The sequence below is a fragment of the Pteronotus mesoamericanus genome, unplaced genomic scaffold (assembly GCF_021234165.1).
Source record: "Pteronotus mesoamericanus isolate MK-2021 breed Mesoamerican mustached bat unplaced genomic scaffold, CSHL_Meso_final scaffold_165, whole genome shotgun sequence".
Taxonomy (NCBI): domain Eukaryota; kingdom Metazoa; phylum Chordata; class Mammalia; order Chiroptera; family Mormoopidae; genus Pteronotus; species Pteronotus mesoamericanus.
Genome location: NW_026555307.1, coordinates 4841953 through 4858680, shown reverse-complemented (window position 1 = coordinate 4858680; position 16728 = coordinate 4841953). Strand labels below are relative to the sequence as shown.

General features: G+C 57.7%; 1 protein-coding gene across 1 annotated transcript in view; it reads left to right on the top strand.

Moving 5' to 3' along the window:
* Window positions 1–16728, top strand: part of PEPD (peptidase D) — a 117132-nt gene that overhangs the window by 83778 nt on the left and 16626 nt on the right. The window contains exons 10-11 of the mRNA XM_054588986.1: window positions 9668–9736; window positions 10840–10917. Coding sequence (XP_054444961.1) covers window positions 9668–9736; window positions 10840–10917 — 147 coding nt within the window. The remainder of the gene's footprint in view (window positions 1–9667; window positions 9737–10839; window positions 10918–16728) is intronic.

The following is a 16728-nucleotide window of genomic DNA, read 5'->3' as shown; positions in this document are numbered from 1 at the left end:
TAAGCCTTGTCTCCTGCAGGGTTGGTATTTAGGAAACCCCTGTTGGGTGGGAGATTCCAGGTTTTGTTTCTTGCACTGGAGAAGGAGTAGAGTTCATGGCAGATGGTGCCTGCCAGGGTGCCCCAGGTGGGAAGCAGGGGTGGGGCATCCACCGCGCTGAACAGCTGTGGCCCCGTGTGGGCAGCCCAGAGAGCCCCCATTGTCCCCAACCAGACTCCATCTCACCTCCTGACCTCAGGGTGAGCTGTGAAATAAAGGGAGGTGGAAGTGTGGTCGGGCGCGGCCCCAGCCAGGACTCAGGGCCGAGGGAAGCTCTCGCTGGATGCTCCCGGCGGAAGAGCAGGCTGTCATGGTAAGAACTTGGTGTCTACGTGCCCGAGGGCCCTTAGCAGCCAGGTTTGCTGGAGGTGGCTTTGTTCCCTGAGGGGCCTGTTTGGCCTTTTGTCTCCAGGGTCCACTCTGACCTGGTGTCCGAGGCTGCTGAGCTGGGCACAGGAAAGAACCGGGGTTGGCTTGGAGCTCACCCCACCACCTGTTTTCCAAAGACTGCGCTTGCCATCTGGGAACTGGGGAGCTTCGGGACCAGAGTGTTCGCACCCAGAACCAGAGGCAGGCGCTTCCTCAGCGAGGCCTCAGAGCCAAAGCTCCCGCATGTCATTCACGTGACACCCTCACAGGCCCTGCCAATTCCTGGTCCCACCTGTAACAGTTAAATAGTTTCTTTACTTTTTTAAAACAAATATTCTTAAAAGAAAGCTTTATATTTCTGTCTCGAGTGAAGCCCACTATGATTCACCATAAATAGAAGGTTAACACTTTAAATATCTAGTGCATAAAATCTATTTATTGGTATACCCCATCCCATGGATTCTTACCATGCTTTGGGAAATACTAGCTCAAAGAGGGTTCCGCCTGTCTAGCCCTCCTCCCCCCTACTCCCACCCCTAGAAAGCTCCCTGTATACCTGGCTCCCCTCCCCTCTGCCTCCTGCCCATGTCCCTTGGAGGAAAGTAGCGTCTAAATTGTGTTAAACAGGATTACCTCCCTCTACCTCTTCCTGGTCACTGGCCTATATGATCCCTAGGGCAGCCTGGTGCATTTTTAAGGGGAGAGTTTTCAGTCTGGGCCAAGAAAGGCATTATTGCTGACGTCAGCAAGGAAGGGCTGGCGAGGTCGGGTCAGCTGTGAGTGTCGCTGATCCCAGAATAAGGCAGAGAACACTGAGCACAATGGACCCGTGTTCATGCCACTCTGCCAGGGCCTTCCACCGCTGAGCGCTCTCTCGCTCAGGGGCATCAGCTGCAAGGCGGTCCGGATTCACAGATGTAGAGTTTCCCTCTTGAGCCACGTGCCACGGGCCCAGGGTTTGTCCTCCTGTGTGTGGTTACCGACCAGCCCCGCTCGCGTTCTGCCTGGTCTGCAGCTCCTGCCCCAGGTGCCCTGTCCTTTGGGGAGTCATCAGAGAAGGTGCAATATACAGGGAGCCAGGTGCGCCAGCTGCTTTTTACACAGATGTTGGTCAGAACCACTAGTATCCTTCATATATAAATCCCTTAAGGATCAATAGGAAAAGATAAGCATTCGCTTTTCTGAGAAAGAAACAGGCCATTCAGAAAGGAGGCAATATGAGGAAATAAATATTCAAGCTTGCCAGTTAACCGTGAAAGAAGGAAGCAGCTTTTGCTTTGCCTACCAGACGGGTAGTCCCATGGACGCAGGGGTCCTGTGTGTACTGCGCAGGACCCTGAAATCCCGATGGCTTTTCTGGGGTCCATTTGGCAGAGCATGACCTGAGACTCAAAAATGTGCATCTGCTCAGCGATTCTACTTTTAGCAGTTTGGCCCAAAGACAGTGGAAAGGCATATGGCCATGGGTGTCCATCGCAACCTAGATATCTAGCAGCGTGAAACTGGTTAAGTAAATTACAGGCTGTGGTACTGCCATACAACCATTTACGTATTCAGTCACTCAACAGAAATGGACTAAAAACCTCCTTTGTACCAGGCACTATTCCAAGCTCTGGAGCTCCTGCAGTGAAGGAAATACACAAAGCCCCCACCTAATGGGAGGTGAGAGAGGACGGACGGACAGACGGACAGACAGACAGATGGATAGACTGATAGAAAGATGTTTGGCAATGGTGAGGGCTGAAGGGGGAGGGTGTACTCTTTACCCAGGGGCTCAGGACAGGCATCCCTGAGGAGGAGACAAAGGAGCAGAGACGGGCAGGAGGACAGGGCAGCTGTGGAGCTCTGGGACAGGCACTCCAGGAGGAAAGGGTGGGGCTTGCCCAGTGGCCCTGAGCTGGGAGCGTGCCTGGTGGTCCCCGGAGCAGCAAGGAGGCAGCCTGAGAGGGAGGCAGACTGCTCCCGGGAAGCCAGGGTCAGGTTGAAGAGGAGTCCCTTAAATTGTGACATGACTCCCGGTGGAGCCTGCTCTGTAGGGGACAAGACCTGAAGCAAAGGGAGCAGCTGGACCACTGTCACCACTGACCAGGCCAAAAGAGACGGTGGCCTGCACCAGGGACAAGGAGTGTGGGTTGGGAGGAGGAGTATGATTCTGGACACAGAGCGTTCAAAAGAAAAATAGTATAGACTTGCCTATACTGTCTCTAGGAATTTTAGCAGCAACCTTCTCTGAGACATCCAGGTCGGGTAGGGCCATTTGTCCTTTCAGAGTCTTGTCGGCTCAGTGGGGCCCCATGGACAGATATGAAGTGGAAGAACTTATAGGCCATTGAGTAAATTGCTGCAACTACCTGGAAATACTGGCTTTATCTGCAAAGCTGAACCTGCACAAAATCCCAAGGCACAGCATTTCCTCCCCCGGCTATGAACTCAACGGAGACACAGGCACCCTGCCCCCAAAGACTGGCAGGAACGCCCATGACAGCGCTGTTCGTGACGGCTACAATCAGGAAACAACCAGCACGTTCACCAGCAGAAGACTGCAGGAATCCCCCGGGGCGCAGCCACCCGCGGCACGCCACGAGAACGAGGAGGCGACAGCTACCCACCGCCCGGGCTCCCCCGGCACAGCGTGGAGCAGCTGAAGAAGCCGGACACAGGCGATGTGTTGTTTGGTTCCGTTTATGTGAAGTTCAAATTAGGCGGCACTAACCTGGGGGTGAGCAGTCAGGCTGCCCGTGGAAGGGAGGGCTGCCTCGGGGACCGCGGGGTGCACAGGCTGTGTCAGGTCACGGGGCTGGGTCCTAGGGTTTCAGTTGCTTCTGTCTGTCAGACTGCAGTCAAAGTTCACCATTTTTTAAATCTGTGCTTATACAAAAAAGAAAAAAGACTGGGAAGGATGGTCAATGAAAATGTAATAGCGGTTATCTCGAAAACAAGATTATGGGTGATTTTTATTTTTATTTTCTTTGTGTAGAGAATTCCTAAGATCTCTTCCACTGGCGTGTGCGCACACGCACACTTGCACTCTTTAAGTTTACTAGCTGTCTGATGCCGCCAGGGCTTCGGCAGCTAAGGAGTGTTTTATCTGGTAACCGATACCAAGGAACTCAGAAGTTCTGCCTAATCAAGCATGTCAAGAATAAAAGGGAATATTTGTTCATTGAGAGTCATGTTATGTCCTCAGTTATGCTTAATACAAGCTAGGCAATTTAGAATTCCCAATTATCCAATTAAAATGCTAATTATCTCAAACCTTGATAAGCTGCTCTTGGGGACAGAGTGAGTGGCTTCTCTGTGGTGCTCCTCGTCTTCCTGCCGTGACCAGTGACCATCGTTGTCTCTCCACTGTCCTTGCCTCTGGTTGGCGGGTTCTCCCCTTCCAAGGCCTCTGTATCCCCAGGCCTCTCCCGGGGCACCAGCTCCCCGTTCCACCAGCCACTAAGGCGCCGTCCTGGGCTTGCACGGGGCCACGTGTCCGGGCAGACCCATTTGCAGCTTACTGCAGGCCCCTTGCACCGGTGGGACGCCAGGGCTCTGGGAGGTCGTGGCAGAGCATGAGCCACCCCCAGGTTTTACGGAGCGTGAAGCCTTGTCCTGCTGACAGGTGCTGTCCCAGTCCCCCACCACTGCAGACCTGAGGCCTTGGAGGCGCTGGAGTCAGAAGCCGTGCGTGGACTCCAAGCTCCCACACAGATTCGGTGGGGTCCCTGACCCCAGCACGTTGCTGCTCTGAGTAGTTTTCTCACCTGGGAAGTAGGAAATTGCTCCTCCCCTACAAGAGTTGTAATTGCTAAATGCTGCAGGTGGCTATTTGGTTTTGCTTATTGGAGGGGCTGTGTCACCTGCCCCACGTCTCAGACCGCAGAGGCAGCAGGGCCTGCGTTGGCTCAGTTCTCTATGAGCCGCAAGACCTGCTCACCGTATCTCCTCCAGCTCAGACCCTTAGATCCTGGGTGCTGCAGAGGGCATACTGGCAGCAGGTGAGGAGTCGGGAGCATGGCCTGGGCAGGAAGTGGGGCTCACAGAGTCTGTTCTCGTCCATCTGTCCGCGTGAAAGCAGGCCCGGGATGCCCGGCACCACATGCCCCCCAACCTTGCTGAGGAGGCCTTGGGTCAGAAGGTGATGTTGGCCCTGGTCCTGGACTGGGGTGGGGGCAGTGGGACAGGCGTGAGGGGACTTAGGGGACATCAGGCAGGAAGAAAGCCGCTGGTGGTGGGGACGGCCACTGCGGCCATTGTGACCGTCTGCATCCCTGGTGCTGCTGCGTCAGTGCCGGCTGTGCCATGAGCACTGGTTTATTAATAATGTATGTCTGGGTCTAGTCCAAGGCTTTAAATCAGCCCCTTCTTGGTGACAGACCATTTGATTGCTACTTGCTTATTTAAAACATGCTCGAAGTCTTGGTGGGGGCTCCCTAGTGTTCTTTGTCTTTCCTTACCCGGGCCTGGGGAAGAGAAGGGACAGGCATCCGCCCACCCCCGCTGGTTCACCATTCCTCAGGAGGCCCACAGAGCCCTCTGTTAAAAGAGCTGGGACTCTGGGAATGTGAACAGAGCCCTCAGGGTGGGAGCGGGGCAGAGGCGTCTGGGGAGGAGCTCTGTGCCCAGGAAGCCCTGTGTGCGTGTTTATGCTGGAGCTGCCACCTGCGCACTGGCCTGCACGTGGGGTGAAGGATGCCCACAGAGGACCCAGCTGTGCTGGAATGGGCAGGGGCGGGTGTCCAGGCCGTGGGTCTGTGTACTAGTATTGCCTGTGTGAGGTACTATTGTCCCATTTTACAGATGAGGAATTCGAGGCTTGGAGAAGCCATACAGCTGGCCAGTGAGAGGCAGAGCTGGGATTTGGCATTGGCTGTGGTGTTGAGTGGTGCCCGGGGAGGCTGGGTGTGGGGCCTGGGACAGGGACCGCAGGGCAGGGCACTGGGGAACCCACAGGCCTGAAGGAGGGGAGGGCCACCGTGAGCAGGCTGCAGTGACAGCGGGGGTGGACTGCTGCGTGGGCCCAAGAAAACACAGCATTTAGCTTCTAACACCCCAGGCCCCAGGCTCTGGCCCTACCCAGGTTCATAGCCCTGTATCCTAACTGTCTACTCTCCTAGACCCTCTGCCCGGCCGAGTGGCTTCCACCGCCCTGCCCACCTCCCTGTCCATGCCTCTGCTCCTGGTTTGGCCCCAGGAGCCCGATGTACACTAGGCCCAGCCGCGGAGGGGACGATTTGGCCCATGTGGCCCACTGCCCCTGCCGCGCACCCTGGCTGGCTCCCACTTGTGCTGATTGCTCGGGACACATGCTGCCGGGGTAGCCTTTCTGCCGCAGTCTTGGGCAGCTGCTGCGTTTTTATGGGGCATGTCTATCTCATCAGACGATAAACCTCAGAGGCCGGGAGCTGGGCCAAGGGCGCAGGACGGCTCCATGGGCTGGATTTGCGGGCCCCAGGGCGGCCCGGCGGGGCTGTCCCTGGAGACAGAGCTCCTGCAGATCTGGGCCCTGGAATCTGCTATCCCTGCCCCATTAGTCATCTCCAGACTCTGACAAATGGGCCTGCCCCTCTGTTGCAGCAGTAACTACGTTCGTCTCATTATTCCCAGCGCAGACTCTCCCAGGTCACTTAAAGTTTCTCATTTATGCCTGAATGCAGAGCATTTTCTACCTGTGTCTTGCTCATGAGAAATTTATAGGGAAGGATGTTAGAAGAATGGCCATGTGGCGGATAGCTTCAGGGACCCCACGGCAGCTGTGGGGCCTCTGTCAGGCTGGTGGCAGGGATAAGGGCAGACCCTGCCCTTCCCTCCTGCTGCTTGGGGAGGGGACGGGATTGGGCCATGGGCCCAGTCCCCGTGCTCCGCACCCCATCCTCCCTCCTGGTGAGCCCGATGCAGCAGGGGCCGTTATGCCCAGCCTGACACGTGTGCCACACAGGAGAGTCCCAGACTGACAGAGACCAGGCCGAGGGGGTCACTGGGATCGCCTCCACTGCTGCCTCCCCTCCTGTCTGCAGTCCTCTGACGGATAGACTGCTCATCTCTAAAAGTTTTGTTTTGGTTCTTCATAAAATCTGCCTGATCTTTCCTCACACTGTACTTTTAGGTGTTAGTAATTTTCTGTGTGTATAGTCTGTATCTGAGGAGTCTGTTATCAGAAGTTCTTGGGAGTCTCAGCCTCCTGCCTGCTGTGTCTAACAACTCCTGTGAACTGTTTTCAGATTGTGAGTTCATCTTCAGTGCATGTAGGGTGTGTGTATATGCATGTGTGTATGTGTGTGTTGTAGTGTATACGCGTATGCACATATGCATGAGAGTGTGTGTGCATGTGTACACACGTGCAGACTCTGGCTGGCCAGGGTCAGGGGCGCAGCTGCCCGGTTTGGTCTTGCATCTGCCCCCGTCGGGTGCTCCAGGCGTCACCAGAGAGCAAGTTTTTTGTTAATTTCCTGGCTTGGGGGGCGTCCAAACTATGCAGGTAGTTCACACTTGAACCTGAACCCCATGGAGGCCAAACCCATGCCATGAAACCTGAGAGGATGTTCTTATTTCTCCCAGAGCCCAAGCAAGCTTCTGATTGTCTCCTTTGATGCTTGTGAACGTTCTCCCAAATGTACTTTGCTGAGGGTACATCCCTGCCCGGGCCCCAGCATTACGTGGGGGCGGGGCTCAGTTCTAGTACCCTCTCTGCCGTGTGCCCAGGGTCTTGTTGCTGTCCCCACATGACAGTGAAAGCCAAGGCCTTGGGTTCCCAAGACTGCCAGCTCCTGCTTCCTTTCTGGCCTCACGTTTCCTGTCCTGTGAACTCTGCTTATTCTATTTCATGCAGCACCTGCAAGGGTTGGAGGTGGGGGGGTGTCTGGTCACATGCTCTGCCATCGTGTCATCGTGGCTGAATTTGACCATAGACTATGTCAGTCAGCAGTTAGGCCCCTCTGGTGTACTGTCCTCTGGCTCCGTTTGCCATATTTTCTGTAAAGGTCTAGAGAGCTCTCTGTTCAGTGTCCTTCTGTTGCCTCCCATGGGAAGCGGTGGCTCTGCTGCTGCGTCCATCCTCGTGACGGCTTGCCGAGCTCTGACCGAGCTGTGCGGGAACGTTGTTGCATCAGGCATGTGGATCCAGTCTGGAGCATCCACCCCTCACCCCTCACCCCTGGAAAATCAGAATTATGTCAGACTTGTGTCTTTCCCCAGACGCCCTGCGCCGTTTGCTGCACCTGCCCCAGAACTTGGTGCCTCTGTGTGTCCACAGCCGAGGCCCCAGAGAGAGGGTCCACTGAGGCGTTGTGCAGGACACGTGGGCCGTCGCATCCACCTGCTGCGGCCACCAAAACACCAGTTTGTCCTCACGTCAAGTCAGAAAAGTTCATTTCAAAACTAAATTAGGTGCTGAAGTCCAAGTTGAAGAACTTTAGACCCTGTTAGGGAGCTAGAGTGAACTTGCAGCACGTGGCATTTCTCCTCTCTTTTCAACTCTTCCCGTGGGTGCAGGAAATTGTCTGCGTGGCTGACAGAGGTGGCCCAGTGTGGCTGTGGTGGCCGCAGGTGAAACCTGGGCAGCCAGTCCTTAGTTTGGTGCTTCTATAAGTTTTGTGTCTTACTCTCAATTCTCTTTTTTCTGGAGAGGAAGCGATGAAGGCTGTTGCTACTGAGTAGACTACATAGTGGAGCAATGCCTGCTGCTGAGACTAGCTGCGGGAAGGAGCCAGCCCCACCCTGTTTCCTCGGGCCACTGGAGAACATGCTTGTCTGTTCGTTTGCGCCGCGGCCTGTCTCCTGCTCCAATGGGGGCCCGCTGTCCCCATAACCTCAAGCACAGCCGTGCAGCCCTCTGACACCTGCTTCTGTCTTAGCTTCTTTTAAAACTAAGGAGCACCACAGCTCCCTGGCATGTCTGGCATCTCCCACTCAGCGCAGCTTGCTGTGTGGCGTCTCCGTGTCCAGGCAGGGAGCAGTAGCCGGTGGAGCCGCTGTCGCTGAGTCAGTATCGCTCCAGGCCACCCACCAGGGCATGGGAGGGCTTGCTCCACGGAGGATCGTGCCAGCCTGTGGCCCTCTCCCTGCCGTGACGGGTCTTGCCATCCCCATGGCCGCTGGGACTGAGGCCAAAGTTAATGGCAGCCCCCTGAGTGTCCTGCTCTGACAGGGAGCTTGTGGCTCTCTCGCCTCCCTGGCAGTTCCCGAAACCCTTGCTGTTGAGAAAATATTTCACTCGCAGACACCCAGCTATCCCGAGGTTCGTAAGGCAAGTCTGAAAGCCAATTGAGCTGTTCCTGACTAGCAGCTACTTAATACTCAATCATAGCAATTATACATAATTTGTGTTTACAGTGCCTGAAAGATTAGACTCCTCTGCACAGAAATTCTCTAAAACAGGACTAGAAAGTGTGGAGCAGAATCACCACTTATGTGCTCATGGGAGGCCTTGCTGTTCTGAAGATGGGGGCACCGGCACAGCCCTGTTAATGGCCCCTGCCTTGGTGGTGGGTGGGCAGGGTGGGGCCCCCTAGCCCTGCTTCTCAGCCAGGGCCCCTGGGAGGGCAGGGCCTGAGCTCTTGTCCAGGCCTCAGGAGAGATGAGGGCAGCCCACCTCCCTGGCTGGGTTCTGCAGAGGCTGGGCCCTTGGAGCTCAGTCCCAAGAAGAGACAAGCCCACACCCAGGTCCTGGGGCAGCTGGTGGGGAGAAGGGTGGTGTCCTAGCCTCCCCCGAGTTCTTGGCACCGTGGCTTCCAAGGGTTCAGTACCGCTAATGGGTGTGGATGTGGCTGATGGGGGCTCGTCCCAAGTAGGGGGAGGAAGGGCCTGCCTCCTTCCCCGGGCCCTGCCTCTCTCCGCCTCCCTGAGAACACCCTGCCCAGCGCCATCTGCACACCTCTCGCCCCCACCCTCCAGGCCAGCACCAGCAGCTCCGCTGTCTCTTCTCTGCGCTCCTCCCTAGGGTCAGGCCCCAGGCGAGTCCAGCACAGGGGCCAGGAGAGCTTTTGTGTTCCTCCCTAGCTGTGTGGCCAGCCCCTCCTCGTGGGGTGAGGTGTGGCTCCTACACGCGCTGCCTCCCCGCAGGGCCGGGGCCCGCCTCCCCGTGGGCTGCGGGTGGCAAGCTCCCCTGGCCTTGCTCCCCCGCCCGGATCTCTGTGCTGCTGTGGTCTGTGGCTGACCCCGGCTTCAGCTCCAAGCCTCACAGGCCGGCGCTGGGCAGCGCAGGCGGGCTGAGGCCTTGCGGGGAGTGCCAGCTCCGGGGGCTCAGGCGCCCTGACGTGTCTCCTGTCTCCCGCAGCCTCTTCGAGCACTACTGCTACTCCCGGGGCGGCATGCGCCACAGCTCCTACACCTGCATCTGCGGCAGGTAAGCGGGCATCCTGGGCCACTTGGGGATGGTTGTGGAAGGAGGGTGGGGGGAAGTGGGGGTCCCACCATTGCCCACCTAAGCTCAGAAGTTACTTGCCCTCTAAGGCCCCAGGAGCCGAGGTTGCCTCTGCCTGCTCTGGCCAGTGCTGTGGGAAGGAGGGCACCTGGCTGCCACTGGCCTTCCTCGCCCCCCACCCACGGTCCCATGCTCAGCAGGTCGGGGGCCAGGCTGTGACGGCTTCCGTGTGTAGTGCGGATGGAAGGAGCTGTGGCTCTGTGTGTGTGCTATAGGTGTGTCTCTGAGGGGCGTGTCCTGACGGTGGGTGGCCCCCTCATCGCCTGGGCTCACGCATCTCCTCTCTCCACTCTGCCCCTCTGGTCAGACGGCCTGGCCCCTGCTCAGCCAGGATGGAGCCAGCAATACGCATGTCCTCGGCAGATGAATAATACATGTGAACATTTCAGTCCTTGGAAATGTTCTCTGGTAGATAGAAAGAAAGATCATTATTTCTACTTTTATGATTCCTGAAACTCCCGAACAAGGCCATAAATATTACACCCAGGTGAGGTTTTTTTCCTTTGGACAGACTTAAAAGTCCTTTTCTTCTTAAAGGCATCGCTCATGAGGAAAGCTCCCTTGAGCAGAGGAGCGAGGAGTCGCCAGTGCCCTGTCTGTCCCAGTGGGGGTCCCAGCGGGAGTCCTGTGGACCCCAGACCCAGCCTAGGCCCCTCCCGGGGAAGGAGGGCCTCCTCAGGTCCCCTGCCCCAGGCCCACAGGCCCTGACATCCCATTCTGTTCTTCACACGTGCTGCCCACATCAGACCCGCACCCCCAGCCCCAGGGGCACCTGCCTGGGCAGCATCAGCCAGGGAAACCCTGTAGGAGGGTCCTCCCAAGCTGAGAGGATGCCCACCAGTGTGTGCCTGTGGGTGATGGAGCCACCATGCCCCACGTCCCCACCTCAGTCTGTGGGCCTGATCCAGCCACCCTGGGCCTCTGCATCAGGGTGGGCAGTACTGCCCATGGGCCGGGTGCTGGGGTGCCAGGCCCTGGGGCTGGTGGGTGAGGATGAGCTGCTGACCTCCCCTCACACTCTGCAGCGGTGAGAACTCGGCCATACTGCACTACGGACACGCCGGGGCCCCCAACGACCGGACCATCCAGGACGGAGACATGTGGTGAGTGTGGCCAGCAGAGCTGCCCCTGCCCAGGCTCTGTGCATGAACAGCGGGGCCACGGTGGGACCCAGCCTCAGGAGTGACTGACTGGGGCCTCGGGTCCGCCCCGAGAGGGCTGACCACAGCGAGGCCCTGGTCCTGCCACAACACTGGCCTGTGTGGCAGCTCAGCCCCAGGGGCCAGGAAGGGCTGAGCGAGGGACAGGAACCAGGTGCTGTAGGGTTGGGGCAGGTCCTGTTGGGCCATGGGGTTGTGGACTCTCCGAAGAGGGCCAGCACCATCCCCCAGCCCCTGCCCTCTGTCCCCTGCATTTAGCACCCACCACACTCACACCTCTGTCTCGGTGCCAGGAGGGCGGGCACCTCAGCCGGGAGCAAAGAAGACCCTGAGGGAGCCCCTCCCCCTTGGAAATCTGCCAGCCTCAGTGGCAGGACCCCTGGACATACACGGCCGCTAGTTCAGGAGGTCAGAGGTGGCACTTTACCCTCGAGGCCGCTCACGGGCCCTTCCTGAGCACAGTCTGACATGCTCCCAGCTCCTCGTGGAGCCATGACCAAGCTGGTATGGCAGGCCCATAGCTCCAAGCCTCCGGTGGACTCTCCGCTGCTGGCGGGCTCTCGGAGCCTGCCTGTGGACCCCCAGCTTGTAGGGCTCAGGCTAGGCCTGGGCACAGGCCTCTCCTTGCTGGGCGTCTGCTCTGGGCCTTGGGAGGGGTCTGCAAGCACCTCACTGACCTGGACCGGACCCCATCCCCTGTCCTCTTCACCACCTGGTCAGCAGGCAGGACCAGGCCAGGCCGTCTTAGGCTACTGAGAGCTTCCCAGAGGCCACAAGTCCCACAGGGCTGCCGGTCTTGGCCTTCAGACATCTTGCTGTGGTCATAGACCCAGAGATGAGGGGCAGGGTGGGGTGTGTTCATTGTCCCACCAGATGGACCTCTGTCACCTTTTCCTCCTGTTGCCCAGGCACCTGAACAAGGCTCCCCACGCCTGCTTCCTGGTGGAGTTAATGTAGATTTTCACAGCCTGCTCCCACGAGGCGGGTGTCTCACCCTCCCTCCCCTCACCATGTGCAGGTGAGGTCACTGAGATGCAGAAGGGTACCAGGTCCAAGTGCAGGGCCAGAGGGGCCTGGGGAAGGGTTGGCTGCCTCAGACTTGGCTCAGCTGGAGACTAAGGAAACAGAATGGCATGCCCTGCCCTCTGGGCCGTGGCTGAGCACTTTTGGCCCCAAGGAAGGACCGCCGGGCCTCTTCAAGGACTCTGATTACTATAACGTTTCCTGATGATCTTTGACTCTGTGGCCCATTCTGGCTGGGAGGACAGGACGTGGGAAGCCAGCCCCCAGCAGAGCCCCAGCTGCCCAGGGGCAGCACTAACCAGCCAGTGGGCCATGGTGCAGGCCATGTGGCCATGGGCAGTTCTCCTCTTTGAGCTCAGCACACCCCAGAGGAGGTGGCTGCTTCTCCACTCCCGTCTTTTCTGCCCAGCGAGGTCCTCTTCCCCATCAGAGGCCGGTTCCAGCCCTGTTCCTGGGGTGGCCCCCGCCAGGGTGGGCCTGGCTGACCAGGGCACAGCGGATATCAGGCCTCCACCTGGCCCAGGTGCTGTGGCCTCAGCCTTTCCGGGCAGCACTGACACCTGCGTCGCAGAGTTAGAGACGAGTAATCCAAGGAATTCCTCGGATGTTAATGCCAAGCCCAAATTGGTGATTTTATTTTTCTAGTGCCAACTTTGAAATGTAGCCACTAGAATAATTATGAGTTCATTATAGTCAATTTATTATGCAGGATTTAGAACAACATGTTTTGTTGATTACTGCTTCTGCCAGATTGCTGGTGGCGTTTATAAGCCATTGTTTTATTGAAATTGATCTGCCGAGCACCCACTGCATTTGGTAAATAATAAATCACTCTGTTATCCCAACATAAAAGCCACAACACTTCATCATAAGGTATGAAACCAAAATATGAGCATAGTGCAGGATGTTCCCCAAAGCAGAGGGGTGACACTCTGCAGTTCCTTGATGTCGGTGAAAATACCCCCAAGGTATTCAATCCACAGGGCTGTTTGGGGCCAGAGCTGGCCCAGGGGAGTTGGACTGTACTGGAGAAGGTGGGGAGTGGGTGCCGAGTGCAGCCAGCCTTTCCCTCTCCCTGGAGTCTTAGATGCTCCCTGCCCCCCGCCCCCGACCCAGGAAGCCTGTAAGAGGCGGGGCTGTGTGATGATGAGCACAGAGGGTCCGCAGTGCAAGTCCCTGCCCTCCCCAGCTGAGTGGCTGTCCCTCAGCCTCAGCCTCTCTCTCAGTCATTGGGGGTAACATGGCACACGTAGCTCTGGAAGGCTTCAGCGATAACAGGGCAAAACACTGCGCCTGGAGCCTGTCACAGTGTGACCCTCGGCCGGTAAGAGCTGCAACACGGGGGCCATCTCCCCCCAGAGCAAGCAGGCCGGGACTCCTCCTACCTATGCTCCAGCAGCTGGTTCCAAGACAGAGCCTGCAGGTGGGAGCCACCAGGCCTGGTTTATTCACAGGGAGCTCTCGAGTCACATGGCCTGCCTGTTCTGTGTTCTCAGCCCCCAAATGGTCCTCTGGGTGTGTGCCAGGGGGAGCTGAGGCTGGCCAGGCCCACCTGCCATGCCTGTGTTCTTTCAGTACCAGGCGTCTACCTGGAGCTGGGCCACAGCCCCTATCAGCCTCAGCCAGCACCCCATACCTTGGGGCCTGGAAAGTTTTACTCTGCCCGAGAGCGGAGAAGAGCATTTCGAGGTCCACTCCTTACACCACTTCAGCTCCTTATCATCCCAACCCTGATCGTTCTCCGAGCCCTCATTTACTTGCCCAGTCCTCCCAGAATAGCCTGGGCTTTGGAAACGAGGCCCCAATGTCAGTGGAGGTGCCAAGAACTAGCGTGCTGCCTGTGAGCCACCAGGGGGCGCCATTGTCCTTGTTTAAATCCATTGGGAAGCAGTGTACCTAGAGGGGCCTGGTCTTGTGCTGAATGTGGGGCTCTGAGGCCAACCTCTGGCACTCCCTGCTTCTCCTGGGCCCATCAGCAGGCTCACCCTAGGGGGCAGAGGTGGGAAGGCATCCAAGGTGTGCTTCCAGGGGACTCTGATTTGGAAAACAGCTGGGACACCCTTTCTCACCTGCCACCTCCTTTATCTTTCACCATCTGATCATGTGGCAAGACGAGTGGTTCCAGGGGTAGGAGGAGTCCCTCTCAGAACCTTCCTGAGCACCAAGTGTGAAAATTCCCAGCCCTGGGTTGCGTGCAGGATATGGCTGGTGGGTAGTGAGCCAGACCTCCAGGAACTGGCCGGAAGAGGGCAGCACTGTGTCAGGACGTGTGGGCTGGGCCTCCTCCCTGCTGGCCTTAATCTTCCATGTCCTGGGTGTGGTAGGAGTGCAGCCAGCCCAGTTAGGGGAAGAGACCTGCCCCAGTCCCATGCTCAGCAGCCAGTTGGTGTCAGCTTCCCCTCTCCAACTCTGTCGTGGGACTAGGGCCCTGCCTGTCTCTTTGCCCTGATAATGTTCAGCCTGAGGTACCTACCAACCAAGATGGGAACACAGCTCACCTCCACCAAAGCTCCAGTTCTCTTTGCCCAGATGAGTAAGGGCTACCAGATCCCTCCCAGGGAAGCCTTTGAAGACACCTGAACCCTGGCTGGCGTGAAGGTGGTATGCTGCTGGTCCCACTGCCCGTGTCACATCCCCAAGCCCAGGTGGCATCAGAGCCCTTCTCTACTGATGAGCCCTAATCATCAGTTGTCCCAGAGCTGCCCCCTCCTTTCCTCCTGCAGACGAGGGGTCATGGTGAGAGCAGGCTCTTTCCCCACCTGGCCACCTTTTGCCTGCTCATAGCGCCTATACCAGCCAGTTTCTTCCTGCCCTTTCTCTCAAGTTAGTTCCCTGTTATTTCCACAGCTTTAACGTGGACTAGACATTAGTTTAAACTGCCTGGGAAGGTCACCCGCATCTTGCTCCCTGTCTAAAGGCAACAGCCTGCATCTCCATCGCAGACATCCAGTCCCCTGTACACTGTGGGTGCTGCTGCTCACCCGGCACCCCAGCAGCACCCTTGGCATCTCTTGGTTCCCACAGGCTGCGATGCGCCAATTCTGCTTGCTTCTGGTGGCCGCTCAGCCTGGTGTCTGGCATCTGCACTGTGGCCTGCAGAGGTGCGCAACTGTGCCCGCGGCTCCTCCTCAGCTGGTGTAGGGACCGGGACGGGGGGGCCTCTCGGTCCCACTTTTCCTGGTGCCTGATGCCTCGGTGGGCTTTCAAGGATGAGTGTCACCCCCAAGGCCTGATCCCTGATGCCAGGCCAGGCCCCTCCATCGTGTTGTTTCTTCAGAGGAACACGTGGCTGTCACCAGCCAGCCCCATGCTGAGGGTTGCATGGTTTTAAGGTTGTACCCAGTCCTCAGGGCAAGGCCCTAGCCAGCCGTCTGTCCAGCCCCGTGGCCGTGACCTGAGCTCTGTCCAGTGAGAAGCACCATGCATGCATGCACGCGCACCCAGATTATAACCAGGCACCCTGCCCATGTGTTTTCTCTCCACCCTTTTAACTTGTTTATGTTTCTTACCCCCACCCCACTCATTTGACTTCACAACCCGCAGTTTGAAAAGCACCGGCCCAGACAGCTTGGGTGCGCACAGACATCATGGGACACTGTGGCATGTGCTGTGCGCGTGACGCCGACTCACTCTTCCCCCGCAGTGGCTGCTGCCCGGATGCCCAGCCCTTGCCCCACTGTGCTGTGGTTTCAGCAAGCCCTTGGGGTGGGCAGCTGCTGGGTCCCACCCACACATCGGGCCAGGTGCCGCATAGTGCCCTTCCTGGGGACTTGGCCTCACACTGTTGCTTTGCTTCTTCCCACGTCACCTGTAGAACAGTAACAACAGCTCTTTGCAGACACACAGGAGGCCCCCGGCATGGGCCTGCTCTTGTCCCCATGTATCCTGGGATTGCTGGCCGTTGGAGTTGGCACTTGGCTTTGCAATCTGTCCAGCCCCACAGGGACAGCTGTCATGTGGCTGGGTTGGGGAGAAGGGATGCCTGGAAGGCACTGGACAGAGATCTACTTGGTGGGCCATCCTGTGGCACTGAGGGAACCTCCAGGATTCCAAGTGATGTTCTTTGCCCCACTATCAGACCTGGGGCTTGGCCCTCCGGGGGTCTGGCGAGGAGCAAGTGGCTAGTTCACAGGCCTCATCTGGAGGGTCCGCCTGCTGCAGCACATGAGCTGGAAGGAGACTGGTCCTCCTTCCTTTATGTCTCACGCTAACATCTGAAGGGAAGCAAGGGTTTCCTCCTACTCAGAAATCCCCTGGCCTGGCCCGAACGCAGACTGGGTGGCTGCAAGTTGGGGTCTGAAATGGGCCTGTCTTCCGGACCGAGGTCTGTGTGCATGCACACTGCACGCATGCACGTGTACACCATCAGTCTTGGGTGAGAGGTGGCTGAGTGTTAGGCCACAACTCGGGGGAATTAAAATGAAGCCACAAACTTCAGTGCAAAGTGGCCCTTGAATAAGCACTGTAGCATTTTCCCCAACTGTTCCCAAGCACATCACTCTGGCCAAGCCGTCGCATAGGCTTTCTGCCTGTGGGCTGGCTGGTCCCTGCACTGGGACCGAGGGAGCCGAAGGGCCTGGGGAGGGTCTGGGTGGGCCAGTGGTGGCAGGTAGCCCGGGCATGAAGCTGCCCAGGAGGAGCCAATGGAAGACAGAACCTCTCATCCCAGCCAGAAATAGAAGCAGATGAACACATGTGAGGAAAGAGAGGCCAGCATATTGCTCGGAGATG